The sequence below is a fragment of the Plectropomus leopardus genome, chromosome 12, assembly GCF_008729295.1.
Source record: "Plectropomus leopardus isolate mb chromosome 12, YSFRI_Pleo_2.0, whole genome shotgun sequence".
Taxonomy (NCBI): domain Eukaryota; kingdom Metazoa; phylum Chordata; class Actinopteri; order Perciformes; family Serranidae; genus Plectropomus; species Plectropomus leopardus.
In genome coordinates, this window is record NC_056474.1 from 13,663,706 (window position 1) to 13,690,114 (window position 26,409).

The following is a 26,409-nucleotide window of genomic DNA, read 5'->3' on the forward strand; positions in this document are numbered from 1 at the left end:
CTTCCGTACCTCAGTCACAGCCTCGTGCACTCACATTTATGTGAAACAAATAGATACTGACAGATATATGTCTATAAAGGGATAGAATATATATAAAGGAATATATTCTGTGCCTCATTTAAACGTGTTTCAAATAATACGTTACTGTAACAAATAGCACAAAATTTTAAAAAAAAGTATGCATACTATCACTGCTCTGAAATATAACCTCTCAATGGAGTTATTTTATTCTACCTACCATTCTAACTACCACCAAGCCTGAAATAAAACTGCCCCCTCAGCATTAAAAAAAACGTCAACTTAACATGAAATAAAATCGTAAGCGATTTGACTGCCTCCAGCTAATCCCCCCTTACGCAGTCAGTGACGCAGACATCCAAATCACAGAACCAGGATTAATAATACACGATGAGATCCACACGATGAGGCATGATGAAGTGTTCCCTTGTGTGATGCCTCAAAGTAAAAGTGTGAGAGTGACGCAAATCAGCTCAGCACAGCAGTCCTAGTTGTTATCCAGGCCTATCTGAAAACAAGGGCATCCCCGCTATGAGGGGGTGGAGAGAGACAGCTACCATATATGAGCATAAGTATCACTACTAGTATTGCTCATACAACATGCTGAAGGCAACAAACAGCGAGCCAAATATGATAATCTTGCAAGTCGGTAGCAGTGAATACTGACACGATCATGCGGTTAAATAATGATACACAAAACTGATTTAAAGGTGTTCAAGTCTGGAGAACAAGGTTACACACTGACCCAGCATGGTTGGTGTCTAGAGAGACCCAGGCTCTACAGATAATGCTCTGTAGCTGAGCGTGTGGTAGGCAGTGAACCCAAGAGTCATGTGGTACTCCCAACAGTTAAGCAATTAGTACATTGGGATTAAAGGGACAGTTCGGCTCTTTTGAAGTGGGTTTGCATGAGGCACTCAGCGACAGTCAGACAGTAGTTTCCAATGGGGAACTGAAGCCGCTATGTTGCTCCCTTCAAAGCCAGACTCTATTAAGAAGAACAGTAATTTAACATCGCTAAACACAAGAGCTGCTGGTCTACTGCTGCCTTGACTTGTCAATTTGTGTTACTGTGTGAGTTTGGCATTTAAAAGAGTTAGTTCAAATTCAACAAATTCATTGATTGAGGCAGTTGTTCGCTTTTCTGTCTCAACCGCCTGTCTCTACCAATATATAATATATTGTACATCTAAACTGTTTCTGATTTTTTAGAGTGGGACTTTTTTAAGGAGTCCAAACTACGTTTTGCTGCTGCTGCCGTCCAGAGGAGTACATTGCTTAGACTCTGTGGTGGTAACTCTGCCTTCTTTTCCAAACAGTGGGCAACCTATTGGAGATAATAAACTAACTGTGAATAAGTACCTCATATTTGAATAAAAGAACAAATTACACAGGAAGCACTCAGAACCGGTCAATATACAACCAACCTGGCTGTCAGTCTTAATATTGACCTTTTGGCCTGCATGCTACTACTGTTCAAAAATGATCATAAAGTCACTTCCTTCTTGCGTCCTTGAACTAACCCTCTTGCAACTTTTACTGAAATCTTTTGATTTTAAGGTGACATTTTTGAGGTGACATTACTTTTGAAACATCCTCAATTTCCTCTTTTATCCAAAAGTTTAGACAATAGTAAGTATGTTTTTCTGAAAAGTGACACCCAGGGCCTCTGTGTGCTGAAACACAGTAAGAGGACACAAACTAAAGCATGTTTTTCTTTACATACAGAATACCACAGAACTGGCATCCCAGTTCACAACAATATAAATCATATTCTGGGCACTAACATCTTGAAAAAAAGTGATACAAAGTATATGGTTAGTGGTAGAATCCCTGTTATCATAAGTCCACCAATAACATAATACTATATTGCATATGGAGGTTGTGCGTGCTCTCCCACAGGATAAACACGACTGCAGTCTTCCTCCCACTCGCACATGAAGTGGTGCTATTTCCACAGTAACAACAGTTTGAACTACGTCACTAGTGGAGATGAAGGGACGGCTGCCAGATGATGTGGGATACTTTCACATCAGGCTACAGATATTAAGATGCATGATGAGATGGACTGCTGCCAGCTCCCACTCTTTCTATTTTGCATATCAGTGGTTCTCATTTGGGAGAAAATGCTGCGGACAGTTTTTTTTAGAAACTTTAGATGTCTCTTTGAAAACTTTGGAAAAACTGATGGATTAGGAATTGGAATCTCTTTAAAAGAGAGCTCAAGATCACGTGGCTACATTGCCTGCCTTCAGTATGTGGGTGGACAGTACGCTAACCCCTTTCCTGACAAGAAAGTTACAGTAATGTGACACATATTCCACAAGCACTTTTTGATTTCAAAGTTTTGTCAGATTGACAGATATTTTCTCTCAACTGAGCAAATTTAATCTGAGCCACATCCTGCTGTTCAGAGAAAGAAAAAGCACAGTGGTACATGACTTTGTGACTCAAACACGCCAAACTGTCTCTCCCCTTGCATCCTACAGAAAGGCACTGTGTTCATTATTAGAGTGCTAGGAGGACGTTATCCCCTCCTTTACTTTCAGTCATTAATTAGATGGAACACATAATACGCCTACAGTACATCACTTGTGGCTGTGAGAGCAGCACAGAAAGCTTTTGAATGTAATAAACTCTGCAAATTAAGCCAACAGGGAGATGAGCGGAGAGATCGAGAAAGATTCTGAAAACAGATTTTAGGACAGAAAATGTTAACTTCACTTTTCACAGCAGCATATATATTCCAGCAGCATTGATTCACATATAAACATTTAGCTCACCATTTAGTTTCCATAAGGGTCAACATTTTTATGATGAGTCATCATACCAGTACTGAGGGACTTCTATTTTTTTTCCCAAGCAACACAGACACTGGTCATTAGCGTTCTTGCTCTCTTATTTACATGTTTTCTTTGACTCATGACAGGGACAGTGTAGAGGACAATAACTTAAGTTTTATCTGTTAGTCAACTGAAAAGAGTTCTGATGCTTTAGTGATGTAAAATGTTTTATTTTGGTTTTATTTTTTATAAGGCAGATGATGCATGTTTGATGGTGTTGGCCTGAAAATCACAAAAGCACAATAAAAGCATTTTCCACCTCCTACTCTTGAATCAGAAATGGGTGAGAGCAGATTTGTATGGTTAAGAACGTTTGGTGCATCTGGAGTTAACTTCTCTTATTTTTTCCCTTCATAGAAAAATATGAGGAAGTATAAGAGAAATTTAAGGGAATGTTGCTGCATGAGGCCCATTGTCTATTTAATAAACTCCAGCAAAGTTGCTGATGTGTACTAATAGTTTCATTTGGTTAAGAATTTTCATATACACATTGGCCATTTTCTTGAAGGTAAGACATGTGCATCACTGCCCAGTTAGTGTCGAGTGGGTATTAATGCATCCCACTTTTAACAAAAAATAACTGTCAATACTGTTTTTTACTACTAAACATGAATGCCAGCCAAATACAGATCCACGGACAGTTCTTTACGCTTATTAGCAACTCTCCATCCCACAGCCAATTGGTCGGAAGTGATTCAGATCCTTCATCTCGTGGGCACCCTCAAACTGGCACCCATGGCTGTTTTGAAAAAATTGATTTTATTGTGACTGAAACGAAAATGGTGCTTTGTGTATTAAGTGTGTTGGATTGCTTTGTGGGAAACTATATTAAGTCTTTTATATTTTAGCAAGCAGGTGACTTGCATGCCTGTTAACGTGGTATCCCTTTATAGCACTTGGAACCCAGAATGCCTCTGTCTGTGAACACATTCCTTCCCACATGCAGTTTTTCAGTGATATGTAGGCGGGTGTCAGTAGTCCTATATGAAAACTCATGGAAATCTGCTGCTAACATGACTTGGCACAGATGGCGTTGTCTCATCGTCAGAAGGTACACTATAGCTGTTGCCCACCGCCACCAAACCCAACTGCCAATGATCAATAGCTGTAGCCAGGTTATTTTTCATGCCAAACTAAACCAGCTGACAGCTGATACAACGTGTCACACAAGGAGCCAGAAAATCCTGTTGAACAATTTTCCCGAATACTTACATTTTAAGCCTTAATATCTTAAAATTAGAACAGTAATTTTCAGCATCAACACTTACATACATTAGGCAGTGATAAATTAACTGCCAAGACGCTGCCATTTTATGGGAAAGTGTTCACTGACTAAATCTAATGGTGGTTTAAGAAGCTTTGTCTTAAAAATATACTTTACCTATTTTCACATTATCGTAACAATGTTGATCGCATGTGTTACTGAACTGAGGTAAATTTTCCATCTTACCAGCGCTCAGATCTCTCTGCTCATCTTTCGGCTCAAATCCATCGGATATCACATATTGCATCCTTTGTGTCATCCGGAGGATTTTTGCTGGCTGTAGCACTGTTGCTCGAACTACAGATTGTACTTTGCATTTTCGTATGCCCATCGGAAACAGTTCAAAAGAGAGAGGGGGCCACCCCTCCGACTAGCTCTATCTCAAACTCAGACCAAACTCTGATCAAATGGTAGTGCAGGTCAAATATAAACCAAGATTCTGTTAATGTATTGCCTGTTTCTCTACCTAAAATGTTTTAAGAAACAGAAAAAACACTGAGATTAAATGTTAAAACTAAGCAGCAACAAGATTCTGTTACTGCGCTGCCTATTTCTCACCTTAATTGTTTTTTAGATACATATATTAGCTCACTGTTAACTGTAATATGAGATTGTTTGTTACCAGTAGGCTGTTGTGGCTTGTGTCAAAACTGAGAAACTTGCATTACATCAACCACCATCGAGAGTGTTTATTAATCTGGAGCAACACAGTGTATTCGTATAGTTGTAAGTGTTCTACCTCTTGAGCAAAGGGGAATGCCACAGCCCTTTTGCTCTGTTTCTCCAGTCAGGTAGCACAGGATTTAAAAATTATTTGTGCCATTCTACTGCATTTGAAGGGCTAAGTACAGAAATCCTGGGGCCAAATTAAGTGATTTTATCTGCTACTTGAGGTACTCTATAATCCAAAACTCATGAGTACAAAGCAGAGTGATACTGTAATAGTAGGCTTTGGCCATGTTAGTTCCTTAGGCACAAGGATACAGAACAGCTCCAAATTTCTTGTGCAACCCCATTTCACCCACGGTTGCAAGAGGGGCAGATGACAGGATTTTTGTTTTCCTTTTTATGGCCCGATTCCTCCTATCGATCAGTGGATGTGTTTTGATAAAATGCAGAACAGAATGATTTCCATATCTAAAGTCTGAAAGGATCCCACTCCCAACATGGTAGTCGGAAATTAAAGCTATTAGTCAGCAGGCTACAAGCACCACTTCACACCTAAAACTGCACTCTTGTTCAGCTTCTCTTTCATTGATGACGATGAGGCACGTACACTGTTTCAATGCACTTTTAAAGGAAACGGGTGAATTAATGTATTCCCTCTCGTGAAACAAAAGCAAGGGTGGTTTTGAATGAAGTGCTTTTAGTCCTGAACAGTTCATTGATAAAAAAAGACATGAACAGACTATGATTTTCAAATGTATTAGTAACAGACAACAGCATCCTGTCAGAATTGTTACTTAATTTTAAACAGAAACACTTGTCGCTCTTTTCTAAAGAGGTTCTAACAAGCCCTGCATTGACAAGTACCTGACGCCTCTCTCACAGAATACAAGACTAACAGAAGGCCACTGTGATGCATTTCGTACTTCGGTAGCTCCCCCTCTCTGAGCCAATCCACCGGTAGGAAGTGATTCAGTCGCTCCATCTTTCCACTTGTTGGCTTAGGCGGAAGAGACAGATAACCCTCAAGCCAACACCAAAAACGGCTCTGACAATTTGGATGGATCTACAGGTGCACTATTGATTCTTTGTGATTTCTAAATAAAATCTGACCTTAAAAATCTACCCATGATAGAAAAGATCCAGCCTGTTACTTTGGACTTGGAGCCAAATCTTCCTCCATCAGTGAACAAACTCCCTCCCACATGCAGGTTGTCAGTGGCGTGTAGGCGGGTCTATACTTCTATGCGCGAATCACAGAATTTTCTCTAACTGAACTTGACATATGGCACAGATGGTGGCTGCTCTCCACCAGCAGGTAAAGTTTCGCCATCACCCACCACACACTTCCTATTCCAAACTGACATGCTCTGTCATTCAGGTAGTTTTCAATGAATTATAATGCCTATAATGATGAAATGTTGCTTCATTTGTCAAACCAGATTATGTGGATACCATAACTATAAGTATAAATAACAAGGCATTATTCTTGACAGGAGTGAAAGATGGAAATATTAGGGATGCAACTCAAAACATCCCGTCTATGATAATGCTTAATACCTGTTTGGAGTGGCCATGTGCACACCACAAACTGGCCTTCTCCAAATGTCCACTCAAATCTCTTAGTGTTGGACCCTTGGAAATTTGAATTTCTGTGTGCTCAGTACTAATGTCAGGGGTGCTTTGGCTAAAAATTAATTATACAGAACAGGAAAGCACTCTTTAACGGTTTTATATATGAAACATACGCTTGACACTTTTACTGAATCTTGGTCTTACCAGCAGTGGGGCTGGACATTTTATCAATGTTATATTGATATCACTAGATATCTTTTTTAATTTAGTTTTCAAGGCTAAAGAAAAGCAATGTAATATTCTGAATTTACCATACTGCTCTTGTTGTTCTATTATTTGCCTTTATCCATTTAGTAATTAAATCCAAATAACTAATGATTATTTCTAAAAAAAAAAAACTCAGTGTAAGTATCATGCAAAAACAGCCATAGTCCACTTCACAAAATCATCGCAATATCAAGGTCTAAGGTCTAACATATGGTGACATGTGTTACTCCGTACCCCATGGTCCTAACCTGCAGGTTTGCTCCACTTTTGTCTCCATGTGATATACACACCAAATTTCTGAATTAAGCATGAGAGCCAGTCAGCAACAGGTCAACCACTACCAGTCTGGTCAAAGTCACAGACAGTGAGCCTGATAGAAAACCTGTGAAACATCAGATTAGCGCCTACATGTGCTGAGAGTCAGGATTCATATTTATTAACTGGCAATGGCAGCATCACTACACTACACTAAAAGCCTGGTAAAAGCAAACTTGGTACAGCGCATCAGTAGAGCCTCAATACTGAGCCTCTATTGCCCTCTGCTGGCATTGAACAGCAAAGACACTATTACATCTTTATGGTGCTCTACAAGACCAAATTTGATGAATTGATTTTGTAAATGTTTTGTAACGTGACTAATGAAGTTATTTACTTGCATCAAATTTCTTCTCAATTGTAAATAAATTTGTCAGACAGAAATCTGAAGTAATACAATCATTCATTTAATTAATTTTTCTATTAACTTGTACAAAAATCAACAATGTTCAAGAGCCATCCCCATATGGTCACAGTATTTCATCAAAGGCATGGGCCTAATACTCTGATTTTCACAATGAGTAGACAGCGAGGGACTGTCCTCCTATCATCCCACAAAATATGCAAATTATACATCATTGTGCCAATACAGGCACATCTCCAAGTGATGACTCAATAGCCTAAAACCAACAGCCTACAATTTCCAATATCTAACAAGTAAACTTGAGTTCATCAAATCCATTTCCCCCAAGTGTTTTAATAGTATAAAGGGGAAAAAAAGAATCGTTTAACTGCTTAATGTGTGTATGACTAGTAAAAAACTGGTTTGTTGTGGTGTCAGTGCCAGGTCTGATGTTGTGGTTGACAGCTCAAATATCAGGTGAATAAACTGGTAGCAACTGCCCCATACCAATAAGACCAAATCAAGGATGCTGATGAAGCTGAAAATTTTAGAGGTCAGTAGTGACCACAGGAGTGACCCCGTGAACGAGCAATGTTGGACCCAGGTCTCGACTCAACACATCCACCTGGTGCAGATAGGCACAGTAACGGCCTGTGTCTGCCGGTGGCCGCGGCAAATACAGGAAGCGCACAGCAGGCTGTGGGGCGCCATGTCTGCGAATCAGATTGTTGACAGCACAGATATAATCATCTGTTAGATGAGCAGCATTATTGGGAAACATTTGGATACCATCTTCCTTCTCAGCTATCTCCGCCTCTAGTTTCTCCCCCCTGTCCTCATTCTGTGCAGACTCTACCAGATCTCTCTCTCTTCTGCCTCGTCTCTGCCAGTGCAGCGCCACCACCTGGTCCCAAGCCACCATCTCCACCTGAGCTGAAATCCTGAGCTCCTTTAACATCACCCGCAGCTTCTTCTCCTCCGCTTCCTTCAGAGTGCAACCAGCCTCAACACACAGGAACAGGCGAAGTCTTGCCTGGCTCCAGGCACGGGTCTCTTGAAGCACGCAGGCCAACTGCAGTAGGAACAGTGAGCAGATGTCAACGTAACCCCGGCTGTCTGGTCGAAGCAGATTTAGAGGCCACACGTCAACGAATGGCCCCATCGTGCTTCTGTGGCCCCCAATCTTTCTTCCTGAACCCAAGACCTGCTCTCGGTTAAACTGGTTGAAGTAACGAGCCAGTGTCACATTCTTCCCCATTTTTACAGCGTCAGCAATCACAGACACATATTCTTCTTCCTGAAGGTCTTTGAGTTCCTCAGCACCCCGCACATTTGGGAAGAAGGGTGACCTCTGCTCTCGGGGGTCTATGGATGGAGAACCTGCATCCATGCCAAAGCCTGTAGACAGGAGAATTTTACCTTGGAGGTCATCTTGAGGGGTGCAATCATCATAGAAACCCAAGACAAGGGTGTTTGGCCTCATTCCACCTAGATGCAAACAGATGGATCAAATGTGTGTTTGAGAGTATAACCGTGAGGTTTGTGAGTAACAAATAATCATATTTTAATCATGAGAACAACCAACATTATCATACAGCAGCAAATTAAACTGGCCTACCAAAGCCTGTGATGAAAAGAAGGTTCTGAACTCCATGTCGGACAGAGTCTGCCAGGGTCAGGTTGACAAATGCCTTGATGTTTAGATGATCCACCAGAGACAGCCATGAGTCATACCGGCTCTGCAGAGGATCAGAGGGCAACCCATCTGCAGTATCACACACAAAAACACACACAGAGTCAATGTGTTGGAAAGAGCAAGGGCAGGATGTGTTTGTTGCAAGTTATCAAAAAAAGCAGCTCCTTGTGTAAACAACAAAAGGCTGCCACGAATCAGATTGCATGGTGATGAGAGTATGACTGACTGAAAACGGCCAAATAACAACAGCAGGTGACGCACTGTGTAACTTCAGCAGGGATACATAAAGTTTTAAGTGCCTACTACTGACAAAAACACATTCCACGTGTTGATAATCTTAATTTATCATTCATGGGAGAGGACAAAAAGCAAACAGGATGGTGCTTTCTGCTGCCACCTTAAAAAAGCGCTATAAAGGTGTCCGTGCATAGCTGTCCTCCTATGAAAAGTCATTAGCACTCTGGTTGAAGCCATGCTTTGGCCAGGTGCAGCCTTGAGCAGCTTACTACTTGGATGTACCGAAGCACATTTTGCAAATTGCATTTCTGAAATTGATTGCATCAATAAATCACCCCAGCCCTAATAAAAACTTTGGGGTTTAGTATATCCATTTAAAAATATACATGTACATTGGTCTCCTACCTACACAATTCTTACCCAGTAAACCCAGCTTTACATGTCCCAGTACATAGAGGCCACTCTTCTTCAGGTCATTAATGAAAGTCATAAGACCTGTACAGCTGCGAGGGTTTGCCACCATCAGCAGCAGCTGGGGCCTCCAGAACTTCACGTGGTCCTTGCGAACATCCAATCTCAACAGGTACTTGCGCACCTGAGTGAATAAAGATGTGATGATGTAGTGATTCATGCAATCTTTCACCATATTATAGCTTCAGTGATATGGCTTGTTTGTGTGACCTGGTGGAAGATGAGAGCCTGGCTGATGTAGCCCCAGTTGCTCATGGGACTGAGGTAGTGGATAAGCATCAAGAGCAGCAGCATAAAGGCAATGCTGGCAAATGCATAAATAGCACTGATCAGGAACATCATGATCAGGCAGCCAAGCATGCCCAGAATGCAGGTATGCCATGTAAAACAGCGGAATGCGGGTCTAAAATAAAAAAAACAAAGACAATGATAGCTTAAGGAATGAAAGTGACCATTTCACCCTGATTGTGCAAATAAGATCCAAAACAGTAAGCCTGTCAATATCCTGAACTGTACCTGAAGTTTGGTGCAGAAGCCCATTCAAGAGCCAAACAGGCCAGGTTCACAGCAGCATAGACCAACAAGAAGAAAATGGTTACAATACCCGCAATGGTGTTCAATTTACCAGCAAACAGCACCACCTAGTGGAAAAATAAAGATTATCTTGTCTCACATAAATATATTTTTATCTTGTTCTGCAGAGATCTCACGTAGGTTGCAGGTACAAGTTTTAAACATTGATAATTAAAAAAAAGCAAACTTTTTAACTTAAAGTCTGGATGCTTTGGCCCACGTATTTAGTGGTACGGAGAACAATGTATGCAAACAATATAACTTCTAATATCTGGACTACCTGATTTGCCTTACACTTCTGGATGTCTCTTTAGCACATTATGAACTACCTTAATAAATAGCTTAAATTACAGTTATACTATACATGCCCATGACTTTGTAATAATAATTTAACAAACCTTGCTATCTAGCTAATAAGCTGATGCTAAGTACCATGGTAGTGAAATGAGGAGTCACTTACTAGTGCAACAGGACAGTGCCCTGCTCTGTCTCCCTGGCAAAACCTTTCAAGCCTTTCTCTTCACAAATGGACAAAAGTGAGGATAAAATGTATTGCACTGCAGAGTGGTAGGCGAAGGACGAGTAGATCAAAATGTGACAGTAGTCCATTAGATGGTCAGCTGTTAATTTAGCTGCTCTTTCCTTGCTACTACCTTCCCCTAAGATGGGCAGCACTGCATTTTTCACCAACAAATTTAAATAAACAAAAGGCAGTGGCTATACACAGTATAATGTTAATGGTGATGTAATTTCAGCAATTATTGATAATACATTAGGGAAAAAACATTCAAACTTTGTCCACTTCATCTTTCACGTTACTGGAACCCTTTTTTTTACTTACTTTTACGTTACTTTTAAACATTAGAAGCAGAAAGCAAAATGGAAACCACAGTTTAAAACAAAGATTTAGGGTACATGACTCACTCACGCACTCACGCACACAAGCGCATATTTCTTTAATAAAAGTTTATGGCCAGCTAGCCATCAGTGTAATGGTAAAAATGTATCCATTTGGAGGGTGGCTAAAAAGTCATTTCATAGGGTCAAATTGTAAAAGAGGCCACTAACCTGACATGCAATAGAGCAATATGAACAGGAAGAAGTTGAGGGCAAGATAAGTGACTTTGAGTCACCGTCACCACTCCTTGTATACGGTATACTCGCCTACCTGTACAAGCAACCAGGAGATGAGCACCGAGGCCCAGGGGTTCCCACTCTGAGAAGTTTTCCTCGCCGGAGCCAGGACACCACCTGTAGAGATTTAAAACATTAACAAAAGCAATAGTCATGCTGTTATTGCTCATGATCCTACATCAGATAAACAACTGAGTCATCTTGCTCTCGACCTTAAGCCTAACACACAATGAGAGGATTTTTTTCCCTGAGAAAGTCAACACTGCAAGCCATCTGTTGTCAAACGATGCCTTCCAAATTAACATGCCTCCACTTGGAAAACGAGACATGATGAAATTAATAACAAGTGTCAATTTCTCACATCTGAGATGGCAGGCCTCTTTCAACAGATGGCAGATTATTAAAATGTTGAGTCAGCTTTATAGAAAACCAGCTGGAGTTGGATATGCTTTAATATACTCTGGATCAACCACTTAGCCCTGATCATAACCCACACAAGCAAGATTAGTAATTAAATCCTTCTCACTACAATAAAATGGTCAGAGGTAACATCAGCTAATACCCTATTCTGCAAAAAAGAAACAATAATATGCTGCTCTTTGGTATCTAGTTCTTAATGTTGGGGACAACTGGCAACACAAATTGCAAACACTTGGCAGCAGGACACATGTTGAAGAATCTCACCAAACAGGCTGTCTTTGGAGAGGGCATACAGGACCCTGGAGGCTCCAATCAGGTTACTCATGGCAGCAGAAATGGTGGAGGAGTAAATCCCGATTGTCACCAGTGGCGGCCATACACTGATGTCTCCCAGGAAACTGTAGTCTTTTTGGAGGAGGTGACTAAGGATAATGGATAAAACTCCAAATATGAAATGAGTCAACCATTAGCAGAGTAAATGTATTAATAAAACCAAATTAATTTATATCATTTGACAAGTGCACAAACAAAACAATTCCAAGAACAATCTCAAACTATAGAAGTGATATTCCATCTTTGAAAAAGATGGCAATACACAACACACAAAAGATTTAGTGTCCCACAGACTCAACTGAACAGGTTGAGGCACTCATTTGTTTTACAGACTGTCAACCTATTAAATCAAAGTATGGCTTCTATGTAGCCTCAGGGTGCCTGGGTCAATCCCTACTAATGTGATAGGGAATGAGTAATATGATGCACTGCATCCACTTTTCGTAATGTATGATGCTATTTGTAGCATTTATTGTATGATTTTGTTGTTTGGCTTAATGTTGTTTTGTATTTATGTGTACTTATGTGACACAGTTGATGCTCTGGGCAACAAGACAGGAAAATAAAGTGAAATCAAATAAAAAAGTATGCAAAAAAGAGAGTGTTTATATGCAAAAATCTCTTTTGAAAAATCCCCTATTAAATATTTCAGCAAACATTGTGTCATGGGTAATTTAATAGTATGATATAAATATATATGGTATATATTGGTGGATTTCTGCTATTACTAACCGGTCACAGGTCCACGCAGCCAGCAGACTAAGTAGATTGTATGTGATGAAAGTTGTAACAACAGCTGCGAGCGTTCCTCTTGGGATGGAATAGCTGGGGTTTTTCAGATCACCTGGAAAACACATGACAAAAGTTTCAACAAATCTTACTTCAGTTTTGTCACAGTTTGGCTTTTCCCAAATATGTAAACATAAACTGTGTTGTATCTTAAATGAGGGCCTGGATTCACCAAAGTTTTCCTTAATTGGTTTTTAAAAAAGCTTCTCTCCAAATGTACCCCCCAACCCCTTGAAGTGACACGTTGGAAGAAACAATAAACTTTTGTTTGCCCTTAAAGAATTTATTTATTGAAGTAATTTTTCACTATCTTACCTGACATGTTGGAGCCTGCCATGATCCCAGTGCAGCCATTGAACATGACAGCAAACACTGTGGCAAAATTCATCATGGCACCAGTTGTGTAGTCTACTGTGTATCTGGCTGGAAGGAGTGACAGGAGGCTCATCATATATAAATATCAGGGACCACTACTACAGACATGGATTTCCAGCATGTTAGGTCATTTATTTTATATTTAAGCAGAGAAAACAAATCTCTGAATTAAAAAATCAGAACTCAATATTATAAAGGCTGTATTTATTCCATTTCAGTACATTGTTAAATTAGGTTTAGGATTATTATTAAAGCACAAAAATGTCCAAAGTCCAACACTTACGCAATAGGTTCCCCTCCAAGGTATGCAGCTGGAAGCCAGTATAATTGGCAGTGCTCAGATCAGTACTGTTCAGACCAGAATTATCTGGCAGAATCACCACAAATGGCCCCACAATGAAGAAATTGATGAAGATAGTAGACAAAACCACTGTGACTATGATGACAATAATAAAGGTGGCTTTGGCATAGATGTGGGCTCCCACCTGTAATGACAAGCAAACCAGTTAAATTTAGAAACTGCTGGCTTATATATCTTTATTCCCCTGGCACCACTGCAGAGTCTACTTTTCTCTTGACTTTCAATGGGGCCAAAGGCAAAGTATACTGACAACAAACAGCTATAGAGTAGATATTCACTGTCCTTAGTAGATCACTTGTTAAATGTATAATGACCTCCTTACCATTCCTTTAGCACCACCATCAGGCCTGATTTTAAACTTTTAAACAAGATAAACAATAAGTTATGGCATATAGAGTACTTTATTTATCCTAAGAGAAATTGTTGGAATAGACAGAAATAGCTACATAGGACTTTCTTCTTTTAGCACCATGTAGCAAAAAAAAGCAACTATGCACTCAAAATCTCTCTGTAACTCTGCAGATTCCCATGAAAGTTTTGAGCACAATCATAACATGAAGACAATTAACCTTTTAATTCTTAATTATTCGTGGCTTTTGCTTTAGGTTGCAGTATGGAAGAACTTCACATTTGTAGTAAGAGGTTACTTTTATTAAAATATTGTATATATTGTAGTTTTTTTATTCTGGGATGCCTGTTAACAGCAGACAAAGGGACTGTTGATGAAAACTAGTTTTTCAGCTAACTCGGATGCATTTAAATTTGTTTGTATGTGGGTAAATGCACACTATCTCTTCTCAAGTAAAACATAAATCAAATTAAATTCAACCAACAGCACAGTATTTTTTGCATTTAAGTGTTGAATTCCACATTGAATATTTTTAAATTGTAATATCCAACAACAAAGCCTTTGCAGCCTGCCAGCATGGATTTGAACTTAAGAAACTTTATTTTAAATAGTTATTTAATTAGCAAAACATAGTTCTCAGAAAAATAAATCAGAAAACTCCCTGTATTTGCATAAGCCAAAGATGAGCTGCCTGACAGTAAAAAAAAGAAGAGCAAAATGAAAGCAATAAAATCTCACCAAGCAGACAATGAAGCACAGGAAGAGCAGAACAGTACCATACAGCAAAGACCACCAGTATCCTGAGGGCAACACCTGATGGGCACCAGCAGCACCCTCTGAGGGACAGTAAAACAGGGTTAGTATATTAAAACACTCACATGTCTAGATGTCCCACAAAGTCCTAATGTACCTTACCTTCTGATATGCCAAAGGTAGACATGATGGCTTCAACCAAACCCAAAACATAGAGAGCACTGCCGCAGACATTGGCAAAGAAAAACATGATCCCAATGCTGCCCCCAAACTCTGGACCCAGGGCTCGACTTATCATGTCTGAGGATCCAAGTTGAGAGAATTCTGACTCCAGATTTACAAATGAAATAGAAGGGATTCAATATCTTACCCTTAGAAAGACAGTTATAGATCAACCACTGGTCAAGAGAGGGAACCTGTGCTATTTGTGGAAAAGGCAAATCATGGGGGGACATTAAAAGCAAGGACATTTTTTCTCAAACCATTAGTCAGGCTTAATCACTGACATCCAGGTGAGGCTTTTCGGCTCTGTCTCAGCAATAAAGGATACAGTAGGCACCTCCAGCGTCTAAAGCCCCATTGGTGGATATGGCACAGACAGAGAGCACAGTCATTGTGATGATAAAGTAGGCCACTATGAACATAGCAATGGACTGGTACAGCCCTGCTTGACCCACAACAAATCCTGCAAGAGGTAGGAAGAAATCTTATTTACAATGTAGCCTGATGTTCACCCCTTCAGCCCAGGACTGTTGCAAAGCAACATGCAGGATAATTATCCTACTTCGACTATGAGTTACAGAGATGCAACCATTAGTCAATTAACTGATCAAAAGAAAATCAGTCACCAAGAATTCTGATAACCAATTAATTATTTCAGTAATTTTTCAAGCAAAAATGTCAAACACTTGCTGTTTTTAGCTTCTAAAATGTGAAAATGTTCTGCTTTTCTTTGGTTTAGTAAATGAAGAGTATTTGGGATTTGGCCTGTCGTTTGGACAAAAAAGATGAACTGAAGATGCCACTTTATGACTTAAGGTTCTAAGAAATTGTGACAAGCTTTTTAAATTTTTTTTATTTCTTTAATTAGTCAATTTGTAGACAACTGATATACACGTTTACAGACTACAGTTAACACTCACTGTATCCCAGACATGTACTGGTTTTGACTCACAATATCCCAAACAGCAGGCCTTTCTAATGCTGTAAAAGCTATTTTAAAAGTTATTTTTGTGTATCCAATATTACTGGATATAGTTTGTTGTTTGAAAACACTTACAGGTAGTTATTCTCCATACTTGACAATAATCGGTCATCTCTGGCAGAGTAACATTACTTACACTTGTAAAGTTCATAATATCAGGTGGAATAACATGATTAAAGGCAAATCCTAAAACACTGTATGACTATTTAGGATTTTTTTTTCTCCATTTATAGAGTTTTAGCGTGATTCAAAATCACACAAAAAATAGTATTTCACCAATACAGGCTATCACTTTTCCAAAGCCTCTGGTACTGCAGGTGTACTTTGGAAACTAACACTGATTTCTCTCGAATGAATGATGCTTCTTGGGTGATCAAAAGATAAAAAGGGAGGAAAAAATGATTTGATTTGTTACCTGGAGGTATTTAATTAAATAACTTGCACCAAAAGGTCAAGTACTGAAACACTGTGTCCGAATCACAGTGAGTCTAAATTAAAATATAAACTGATTAATTGTGTAAATAATCAGTCGATTGGTCATTAATGACAGTGTTAAATGCAGAATTTATCAATTCTAATATGGATAAAACACATGGTATTAAGTGGGCTAGTGACTTTCTTTGATAATTTCACTATTTTCTCAAGAAAATCTTTAATTCGAAAATATGCTGCTTTTCTCTTATACTTAATTTAAACCTAATACCTTGGATTGTGGACAGTTTGCTTGACCAAACAAGCTAACTGAAGATGTCCCCATGGGCTCTGGGAAACTGTGATAGGCACTTAATTGGTTAGCAAAACATTTAATTGATTAATCATAAAAGATTGTCACATTAATCTCTAGGAAAATGTTAGCTAAAGCCCTGAAAAATCATGTCAGACAATAATGAGTTAATCACTGACGCATTTTCATCAAAGTTAGCTTCTTTCACTTGTTAGCCTCAACCCCTAACCGCCAAAGGGTTCAAAAGGAACCGGAAGGACCTTTTTTTTTTTTTTTAAACTTAACGTCGCTTGTGTTTAAGTTCAGTCCAAAAATATGCTGGTTTTGGGACAACATTTTTACAACATCGACGTTTTTTTGCTCTCCTTTACTGTCACTCACCAATTCGCAGGAACACGACGACGCTAAACATGGACAGTAAAGTGGGTATGACCACTCCGAACATTACTCCGAGCTTTCGGGTGGTCTTGTCCTTGGTCCGTCGACCGTCTCTGCCCTCCTTGGCCCCGACGTGTTTGGACCCATCTTTCGGCCCGGGACTGGCGCTGGCGGTGAGTCTGTAATGTAGAAGAGGAGCCTTTTCTGACATGGCGCAGATGTTAACGGTTATTAGCGGTTAACGCGGCACGGTGGCATCAACGGAAAAGCACAGTTTCAACTGCACGCGCTCTTTTAAAGCCTTCTAACGTGTTTTCCGTTACGTAGCTGCGGTGATATTTGATATATTTCGCGTTAGCGGTTAGCTAGTCCAGTGGCCGCCATTAGCCTCCGCGCCTCTCCTCCACGAGCCTGGTTCACCTTCCGCAGGTAGTGCCAGCTTGCTAATTAAAAAGTGACGTCGCCCCCTTCAATGGGCTCATCCAATAAGGTACACCTTCTCCGTGATTATTACTCTGTTTACGTAGTTTAGGCCAATAGCTTGTATTTAGCAAATAGCTAATGCCTTACCGTAAAGTCTGCCTTATCCAAGGTACCTAACTGAAGAGCCAAATACACAAATGAGTAATTAAACAAATGGCTGTATGAAATCAGGTTTATTGCTTATCATATTGCCAAGGTTTTGTATTATAAACAGCATTATATTTCAATACATAGTGTAGCAAAAATGTCCTCTTAAATGCGAACTCTGGTTATTTATTTACATGAAGAAATTCACCAATACATCTAAAGTGGATTTCCTGAAATGGAAAAACAATGCATAGACACAAGCACACATCTACAGCAAATCTTTGTAATGTACAGTGTAAACAAAGAAAATATCTAAAAGTGCATTGAGAATAAACTATATTTGGTTACTAAATTCATACCAAAATGTTTCACCATGATTTCCAGCCTACAGTATTCTTTACTAAGGGACTGCTTGTTATTTATCAGAGCGAGGGAGGTGGTACAAAATGGGCCGCGCACTTTAATTATAAGCACTGGGGAGGGAGTTGTGTTTTTTGATTTGGCTCAGAGGAGGGGAATTTGACTTTAAATGGTTGTATTATGTTTTTAATTTAAAGAACTCAGAACCTACAAATCCACACGTGGATTTTAAAAGCATGTCTCTTTTCAAAATCTTTTAAAAAAAAATCACACCATTTATTATAGCCACAAATGGTGAAATGTGGGTATTTTATGGTGGAGGGGGAGTGATATATTTTCCCCCAGACACTCAGGGAGGCTCAAGGAAAAATATTTGTAGCTCTAAGGAGGGTCATGATATACAACCCTGAAGTCACACCCCATACACCTCTGTACTCTGATAAATTAATTACAGTCCCTAAGTGTCTTTTTTAAAATTCAGCTAATGCGCAAGGACTGTATAGCAGTATTTATACAAAAACAAGAATGAAAATAAAACCGTTTTTGCACTGGGATGTAAATTCCTATCCACTTTGCAAGACCTTTGCACCACTGAGTAAGGAGCAAAAAAGTTGCATAAAAACATGAATTGTTTTTGTTGGCTTGTATTGATTCTATGGGCCTACAATGACATTTCAATTTAAGGCGATTTATGTAACATAAAACAAAAAAACTGCAATCCTGTCATACATTCATTCGTCTTTGATGCTCATCATCTTCCACATGTTGCTGTCCTTCATTTCCCTTTCCTCCTGCTGTACTTCCTCTTAATGACCAAAAGAGAAGAGTGTGTGTCTTCCTTTTACTATTAAAAAGTCACACTATACGAAAGCAAACTTTTCACAAATTTGAAACTTGAAAAGGCAACAAGGTGAGGAGAATATCCAAATCTCTCCAGCTGTTGTGCTCCAGTGGATTGTTATTCTCCATCTGAACTCATTCCTCAGTTTGTGAAGAAACTTAAGTCCACTGAAGTTGTTCTTGTGTCACTGGGAAATACATCTGTCTTCCAGGTTCACCACAAACCGCTCCAGTTTGCCTGAGATCAGCTGGTTGTAGTTCAACAGGACCATGCTCAGACTCAAGGTGCTTTGGGGAACACAAGATAGTGCTGGACTCACTGCTGGTCCCTGCTGGTCAAAACAGAGAACACAAGTGAGAGAGTTAAAAAGTGAAAACCGAAAGGACATGAACAAAATGAAAAAAGAGGCTGGAAATTTAATTTAAAAAAAAGACGAGTAACATAAACGTCAACACATATTTTTAAAATGGTACTATTTACCAATAGGAACATATAGAAAAGTGATGGTTGTCAACAGAAATCCACCAATTAAACCCAAAATTTTATTATGTAAAACAAAGATCACAGGACATCTATCTTTCACTGTGTCTCACTGGGAAAGTATGCACCGCTATCTTCTTCCTGTCCCGAGGAAGGAAGGCTTGGGGTCGCACAACATAACATCATCACAACCCAAAGCCACAGATTTATGAGAAACCAGGATATTTCCACACCAGAGGAAACTGATAATGCCTCTGAATCAGATGCAAACCAGTGAGAGAGAAGCCCATCAACACATTTTCACTCACTTTGTGTGAATGTGCATCAACACCCTGATGAATTTCACTTGGCTTTGTTTGTGTGTGAGTGACGAAGACAGACTGAGCCTGGAAAGCATTGATTTGGTGATTTACAGGTCAAAAAGGCATCCAGATGACAAAACCAAAGTGAAAGTTTGTTAGAAGCCAATGCTGTTTTGAGAGCATTTTGTTGTTTACTGTATATTGATGTGCATTTGGGAGCTTCTCAAATTTTAATATAGATATTTAAACAATTATATATATTCAAGACATCCTGAAACTTTGCAGCTAAATTTATAATTGGACCTGTACACTACTGTAGACCAACAAATAACCAAAATCATTGCTTGTTTTCATGCAGTCTGTCTCTGTGATCATGTCTTACACTTAGCTGAAGGTGTGTGAGAATGAGCAGGTAGTTGTTGATGTTGTTCTCCAATCTCTGCAGTAGCGAAGTTGCACATGCTGGCTGGCCTGGGGCCCTCACAACCTTCACACCTTCAATAAGAAGCCTCAAGGATGCAACTATGTCTCCTCTCTTCTCCTGGTGCTACGGTAATACACAAACATACAGAAAAAATGAATGCAATGGCATGTTTTTAGATGATACAATTAAAGACAAGCCAAAACCAATAGTAAAAAAGTACAGGACTGTTTGTTATTTACGAGAGGGGAGGAGGTGGTGCAAAAAGGGGGAGGCATGTCAAATAATTTTTTAAGCACTGGAGACGGAGTTACGTTTTGTTTTTCAGCTTAGGGGAGGGGTATACAAGTTTAAATGAAATAAAAATAAAATCTAGCATCAATGGAGAGATGGTCATGCATTTTTGCAAGTCACTTGAGGACGCTCAAAGAAAAATATTACTATTGTACTAGAGGATTTTGGATTCATACATGTGCCAACATACTGATTTGTTTCCCCAGGATGCTACATGAAGTTCGGTACAAGGGAGCTGAACCAGTGTGGAGAGGGTCGTCAAGCCATCACAGTCATTCTGCAAGGGAGGAGACAGATGACAGAAACGGGACAAATAGATGGACAACAGAGAGACAGACTGATGGGAGACTACAGGTAAGAACAGACAGGCAGGAGGATTAGATACATCACCAGCAGGAGGAAGACAGCCAGAGAAATGTTGGGAAAATGTATCTGTAACAGTCGTATCCTCACCAGTGCACTCTGCAGCTCTGCCACAATATTCATAGCCCTCCTGGCACTTTTATCACACACAAATTCTATGGGTTTGGTCTCAGCATCCCACAACTTAGAGGCTACCATACAGAGCAGCAGGAGTCCTGGACGAACACATGAACACACACTGAAGCCGAGGTGCCACAAGCCAGCTTGTTCAATGTACAACAAGTGCATTCAAATCCTCACAAGTTAAACTTTTAGGACTCACTGCTTAAAGCCATGCCCTGCTCGGCCGCTCCCGATGAATCCTCATTTGTTCCATTAAGAAATGTGCCAGGTGAAAATCGCCCTGCGTCCACTGTGGAGGAGCTGTGTGTCCTTTTTGTCTTCTCACCACTTGATTTCCCACCTTCTCATTCAGCAGTGGGAAGTGCGAATGTTATCTAGCCCGAGAGCAGGATGCACTCCAACTTCCCTGCCGCGCAGCTCATCAAAATGTTATAGGCTGTAAAAGGCATTTCATTGATATTAGCGGTACTATTTTGCTTCTGATTTGGCAGGAGTTCACTTTCGGTGCGTTGAGGGGACAGCATGCTTGCTGACTAAAAGGTTAATGATTTATTATTGTGAAAGACTCCATTTACACAGCTGACACCGAATCCAGGCTTGACTGCTGGAGGCTATTTACTTTTTTCTCAAGGTTTGCTCCAGCCAATAACGGTAGTAATGTGGGTTCATATAATTCACAAAATTGGTGTCAGAGGGAGGAACACAGCCCACAGACAGCACGTGGGTGTGTGTAAGCTACATGTGGGTGTGTAGCCTCTTTGTGGTGACTATATTACATACAGTATATGTCAGGTGGCATGTCCCCAGTTTGGAGAAGCAGACTAGAGTTCAACACGGAGGCTAAGCAATCTTATGCTATGGAGGGGTCAGCAACAAAATAGGTTCTACCCACCTAAAAATATCAATACCAGTTTAGTATACACTAAACTGAGTGTTTCCACTGCTTTACCTTACTGTCTGATAGTGATTTCCAACTGAAAAATGAGGCTGTTAAATCGCTCTCTTCAAAGCCAGACTCCATTGAGGAAAACGTTGATTTAACATGAGGAGCTGGGGGACTACTGCTGCCTCAAACAGTTATTTTGTTTGTGTTATAGTGGAGCTTTGGCATTTAAAAGGGTTAATTTGGATTCACCAAAGTCACACAATAAGACAAACTAACTAACTGATCAAAGCAACTCTAGACTAGCAGCTTCAGTCAGCGGGCTAAAATGACTGTTTTTGTCAATGAAGTCTGGTGTGGTGGGTTTGACGACAGCATAGATGGGGAACTGAAGCTGTTAACAGCTTTCTTTATCGAGACAAGCTGTCTAACAGAAAGGTAAAGCACTAAAAATACTGTCAATATAGTGAACACTTAAACTGATATTAATTCATTTTAATTGGGACTCTTTAGATGGTTAAAGTATGTGTTGTTGCTAACCCTCATCCACATTGCTTAAATTCTGTCTGACTCCAGCCTGCTCCTCCAAACTGAGGGCATGCTGACTGATATCTACTGTATGTAATACACTGATATTGGATAAGTACAACATGCAACCTTACCTTAAAAAATCCAAACCCTCTCTTTAACTGCAAATAACAAATGACTTGGAAAAAAGTGTTTTTTTTATTTTAGAAACTCACAGTCCCAAGTAAAAGGCTAATGTATCAGCAAGACAGACTTTTCACATTTAGGTTCACAGAAGCTTACAAAAGGTGAAAACTGCAGAGATTTTTATTTTATAACTTGTCTTGTATTATAAACACTAAGATATTGACTAAGCTGCTTCCTGTAGTCTTACAAGCCTGAGGTCCATGCAGGCAGGACAAGGTGAAATAACTACCAACGTGATTATCCCTCCAAGGATCGTTTAACAGCCTTACCAGCTGTATCTATCACCCAGGAGCTAAATTGAACAAGCGGTCTTCACCCGGACACATGCAATCGTCCATCGGGTTGTAATGCCTGGGGGGCGCAGCTGGAAGACGCGGTGACGCTCCAATTCAATTGCCATGTGGGGGGGCTTGAGGAATAGCTGTCAGAAGCACGGGTAAGAGAAAATGGGGGAATGCACCATCTATCCTCATTTCAGACCACACGTGCTCAACCCCATCACCTCAGCCTGGACATTGACTGAGCCCCTGCCCTGTTCTATTTGCGCCCAAGCTGTTTATTAAGACGCATGGATGGCGTCTAATATTAGATCCCAGGAGTGTGTGTGCACATAGGCTACAAAGGGGGGGGGGGGGAGAGCAGAGAGAGAGAGGGAGAGCATGAACACTTAACACATGCTTTCTTTTTCTCCCCTCAAGCCACTTGGTATCTCTGCAGACAATCCCGACCGCCGTTAATTAAGACGAATGTGCGCCACGGCTCCGCAGATAATGACCGGAGCGCCTGGATTTCAGCACACGAGGAGAAAACTGCGGGCCATGGCACTGACGGTACCCGCATTGCATCACGGACACGACACCCGGTACCCCGCTGTCTCCCTCCCACCTCAACTGGAGCCGATGAGGAGATTGTAGCATCTTATCACAGAGTTTCTTTGCCTCTCAATCCCATGCAGCCGCGCACTCACGCGGCCGGCTGTTTGTCGCTCCTGGTCTCCAAAGCCAGCCAACAGCTGCCTGCTCTGCTGTGCGCAAAACCGGTAATTACGCGCCGTGTTGACAACTTTGGCGCGGTGCTGTATGGATTGCGCATCAGCAACGGGCCGGTTTCTTGGATCTGCCTTGATTTCCCTCTGGTGGAGTGAAGTGTGATTCCCCGGGAGTCATCCTCTGCCCCGATCACATCATCGATTAAGCGTGCGTTGCAACCTGTAGCTGTGTGCCCCTTTATTTCAGTCATTGTTCCGCCAAGGCGTAATGGAGGGACACAGCTGACGGTTTTGAATTCGTAGCCCGAGGAGGAGAGAAGAAAACAAGAGGAGGAAAGCAGGCTCAGGGGAAACCGTAAGTATGCTGCGTCCTGACAAGATGGATTACAGTCTCTTTTTTTTCTTTAAACTGTCTTATCCATGAGAGTGTCCTGAACTTTGTCCATATCTGGCTCAAGGGCAAATGGTAATTGAAGGTCTGATTGGGTTGTGTTGTATTTGCGGGTGTTCTGGTGACCTTTTGTGGTTATTTCTGATAGTTTCGAGTATTATCTGGCAGCTGAAGCCAACGGGAATCACTGACAATTGAGAAACTTGCCATGCAAAAGGGGCACAGGTGGTTGTACATCATAATGTTGCGCACCAAGGGCTCAAGGTCCTTGTACTATGCTGTAGATGAATTGCAGTAAAGTATATGTGTGAGAAAATGTCCACATCCCTGCCACATATATAAGATTAAATTATATTTTTACTGTTATTTTCAGTCCCATGATAATAATGATGATGATGAAAGGTAAGAAATTGAGATTGTTCCTCTGAAGTCTGTAAATTTAAGACAAAGCTTTGCCTATAGTGAGGAAACATGAATTTAGAATTAGAGCAAACTAAATCAAGCCTTCACTTAATTTTAATTACAACCTTATTGTTTTAAACCAGTTTCTAATGAGGTGAGCTGTGACCATTTTCTTTTCTCATCATGTGGTCGTTGAGCTCTTGTAATACAGGGCAGCCACTGATCTTTGTTTTCACTGTCACACCGGACAGGATACATGCAACTCTTGTATTTTGGTACCAAACCTCCACACAGAGGTGGGTGGTTTACATTTCTAAAGCATCCTGCAGAGATGGAGAGATGTGGGTCAGTGTGCTGGTGCTCGGGGCTGCAGAGCACCCAGTTCCTCCGCTGCCGGGCCACAGCACCCCTGCCTGTCTGTGGCTGCCAGCTCCCTGATAAAATGAAGTCAGTGACCCTCAGCTACAACGGGAGAGAGATGATGTGAGGACAAGTTGTAGGCGCAAGGTGCGTGTAAACCTGAAGTGCATGAATAATGAGATTTGTGAATGACGTGTGTGTGTGTGTGTGTTTGGGTGAAATCCCTCCCATCACTCAGTGGTCCCATAGGCCGTGGTTCATTCTGGTGGTCCAACGCTTTGAACTGGTTGCCTTGCCAACAGCCAATCAGCTGCAGTGTTGTGCAGGACTGTTTTATGTGTCAGCCAGTCAAAGGCACTGACTCCCAGAGGAGTTAAGTCTTTTAACCTGTAAAGGATCACAGAGTCTGAAATTCAAATGCACGCTGGCCTGTGACAAGTGAAATTGTTTAAAGTAATGCCATCTATTTAGAGCTTGAATTCCTTAGGGACCTTGCTGTTTGGATGGTGGAATTTTAAAACAATGCTGGGAATGGTTGAGGAAAGCTTATTTGTTTTGGCCTGAGAAAGTTCTGAACTCCTTAAAAAGTGAACTTCCTGAATTTCCCATCCAACTAAAGGGCATGTTGGCAAGCATGACGGATGTCTGGCTGCCGACAAAGCAGCAGTGAATCTTTGGAACAGTGGTTATCTTTCAGGTGCGAGTCTCACTTGGCTCCACATCTTTCAGTGCAATAGATTGTGCTGCCAGTGAGTAGCACCTCCGAAAAGCCTTTGGTGAGAGCCCAGACCAATGAGCTCACGGCATAGTAATACATGTGTCATCTGAGGAGAGGAAGTGATCTGAGAGCGTAACAATCCTTCATGTGTGAGCGTTCAGTGTTGAATACAGTATCTCCTGAGAAGTGCTTCTGCAAGCACACACACACACACACTAACACACAAGGCAGTTTTATGGCATATGAGAATCAGCAGTGACTGTTGTGGTGCCCATGAGCACAGCACTTCACTGTTAAATGCTCCTTGTGGGGCTGTTTGGCAGCCAGTAGTCGAAGGCTGCGGTTCTCCTGTGTGAAATACATGTGGATATCAGACAATCCATTAATCCCAACATAATTTGTCTTAAGTAAGTTGTTGGATCACTATGAGAACAGCTTCAATGCTGCTTTGCATTGATTCAGGTCTCTGGACTCTGTCAGAAAACCATTTTCCTAAATGATGTTCCCTCATTTGGGTGTTTTGATGATGATGATGGTGCCGTCTGACCAAAATCTCCCATAGTTGTTCACCCTTCAAAACCTGTAGAGACATCACTTTTCTTGTGCTGCTTTCAGATGCCTGTCTCAGGTATTTAAACCTTTAAAAACCTGAACAAGCTTGTGCCATTTCTTTCACACATGGGAAAAGGCAATGAGTAACTTGATAAGAGATGTGCTACAAACTGCAAGAAATTTGTAGATTTAGAAAAATATGTTTTTAAATCTAGGAAAAAAATGTATAATTGTCATAATTACAAATTTTATTTTATTGTTGTTGTTTTTTAAGATTTTTTCTAAATTTGTGTTTTTGTTTTATTTATTTATTTATTTATTTACAAATTTTCTTAAAAGTTTCTTTTAGTTTTTACTCATTTCTTGCAAAGTTTGGGGTAATTTCTTCTTTTGTTGCTCATTGCCTTCTTCCCACATGGTTAAGTTGGTTTAAAATGTAAACTATTGCTAGCAAAGGGAAGACTTGTCTCATTTTGCTTCTAATTTTCTTGTTAAAAGTTTGATAAAAGTTTTAGTATAAAAAAGGCCAGCCCTTAAATATGCGTAACTTTGGGCCTTA

General features: G+C 40.5%; 2 protein-coding genes across 4 annotated transcripts; both read right to left on the reverse strand.

Annotated features, from left to right (window-relative positions):
- Nucleotides 1-7,332: 7,332 nt before the first annotated feature.
- On the reverse strand, nt 7,333-17,538 carry LOC121951439 (solute carrier family 12 member 9-like). Its single transcript, XM_042497762.1, has 14 exons — nt 17,092-17,538; nt 15,333-15,467; nt 14,945-15,082; nt 14,768-14,865; nt 13,603-13,804; nt 13,260-13,367; nt 12,888-12,999; nt 12,087-12,244; nt 11,437-11,519; nt 10,212-10,336; nt 9,906-10,098; nt 9,645-9,819; nt 8,910-9,056; nt 7,333-8,779 (listed from the first exon to the last, which is right to left on the reverse strand). The coding sequence occupies exons 1-14, from the start codon at nt 17,297-17,299 to the stop codon at nt 7,839-7,841; spliced, it is 2,823 nt and encodes a 940-aa protein (XP_042353696.1). The 5' UTR covers nt 17,300-17,538; the 3' UTR covers nt 7,333-7,838.
- A 191-nt stretch (nt 17,539-17,729) lies between these two features.
- On the reverse strand, nt 17,730-21,446 carry thpo (thrombopoietin). 3 transcript variants are annotated; one of them, XM_042498208.1, is made up of 5 exons: nt 21,042-21,443; nt 20,810-20,934; nt 20,547-20,633; nt 20,024-20,188; nt 17,730-19,190 (listed from the first exon to the last, which is right to left on the reverse strand). In XM_042498208.1, exons 1-5 carry the CDS (start codon nt 21,052-21,054, stop codon nt 19,044-19,046), a joined length of 537 nt encoding a protein of 178 aa, XP_042354142.1. In that variant the 5' UTR covers nt 21,055-21,443; the 3' UTR covers nt 17,730-19,043. The 3 variants fall into 3 exon arrangements, with proteins under 3 accessions (XP_042354142.1, XP_042354143.1, XP_042354144.1); XM_042498209.1 differs by having other exon boundaries at nt 17,730-19,187; nt 21,042-21,442; XM_042498210.1 differs by lacking the exon at nt 20,547-20,633 and having other exon boundaries at nt 21,042-21,446.
- Nucleotides 21,447-26,409: the final 4,963 nt, after the last annotated feature.

What these genes read in the sequence shown, in the direction of transcription:
- thpo (XM_042498208.1), bottom strand. An exon ending in CATCCTGGGGAAACAAATCA is followed by an intron (nt 20,189 to 20,546) that starts GTATGTTGGCAC and finishes GTATTACCGTAG; the next exon opens with CACCAGGAGAAGAGAGGAGA. An exon ending in TCACACACCTTCAGCTAAGT is followed by an intron (nt 19,191 to 20,023) that starts GTAAGACATGAT and finishes TGTTTTGACCAG; the next exon opens with CAGGGACCAGCAGTGAGTCC.
- LOC121951439 (XM_042497762.1), bottom strand. Translation starts at nt 17,299, where the DNA reads ATGTCAGAAAAGGCTCCTCTTCTACATTACAGACTCACCGCCAGCGCC. An exon ending in TCTCCTGGTTGCTTGTACAG is followed by an intron (nt 10,337 to 11,436) that starts GTAGGCGAGTAT and finishes TTTTTCCACTAG; the next exon opens with GTGGTGCTGTTTGCTGGTAA. An exon ending in GCTTCTGCACCAAACTTCAG is followed by an intron (nt 10,099 to 10,211) that starts GTACAGTTCAGG and finishes TTTTTATTTTAG; the next exon opens with ACCCGCATTCCGCTGTTTTA.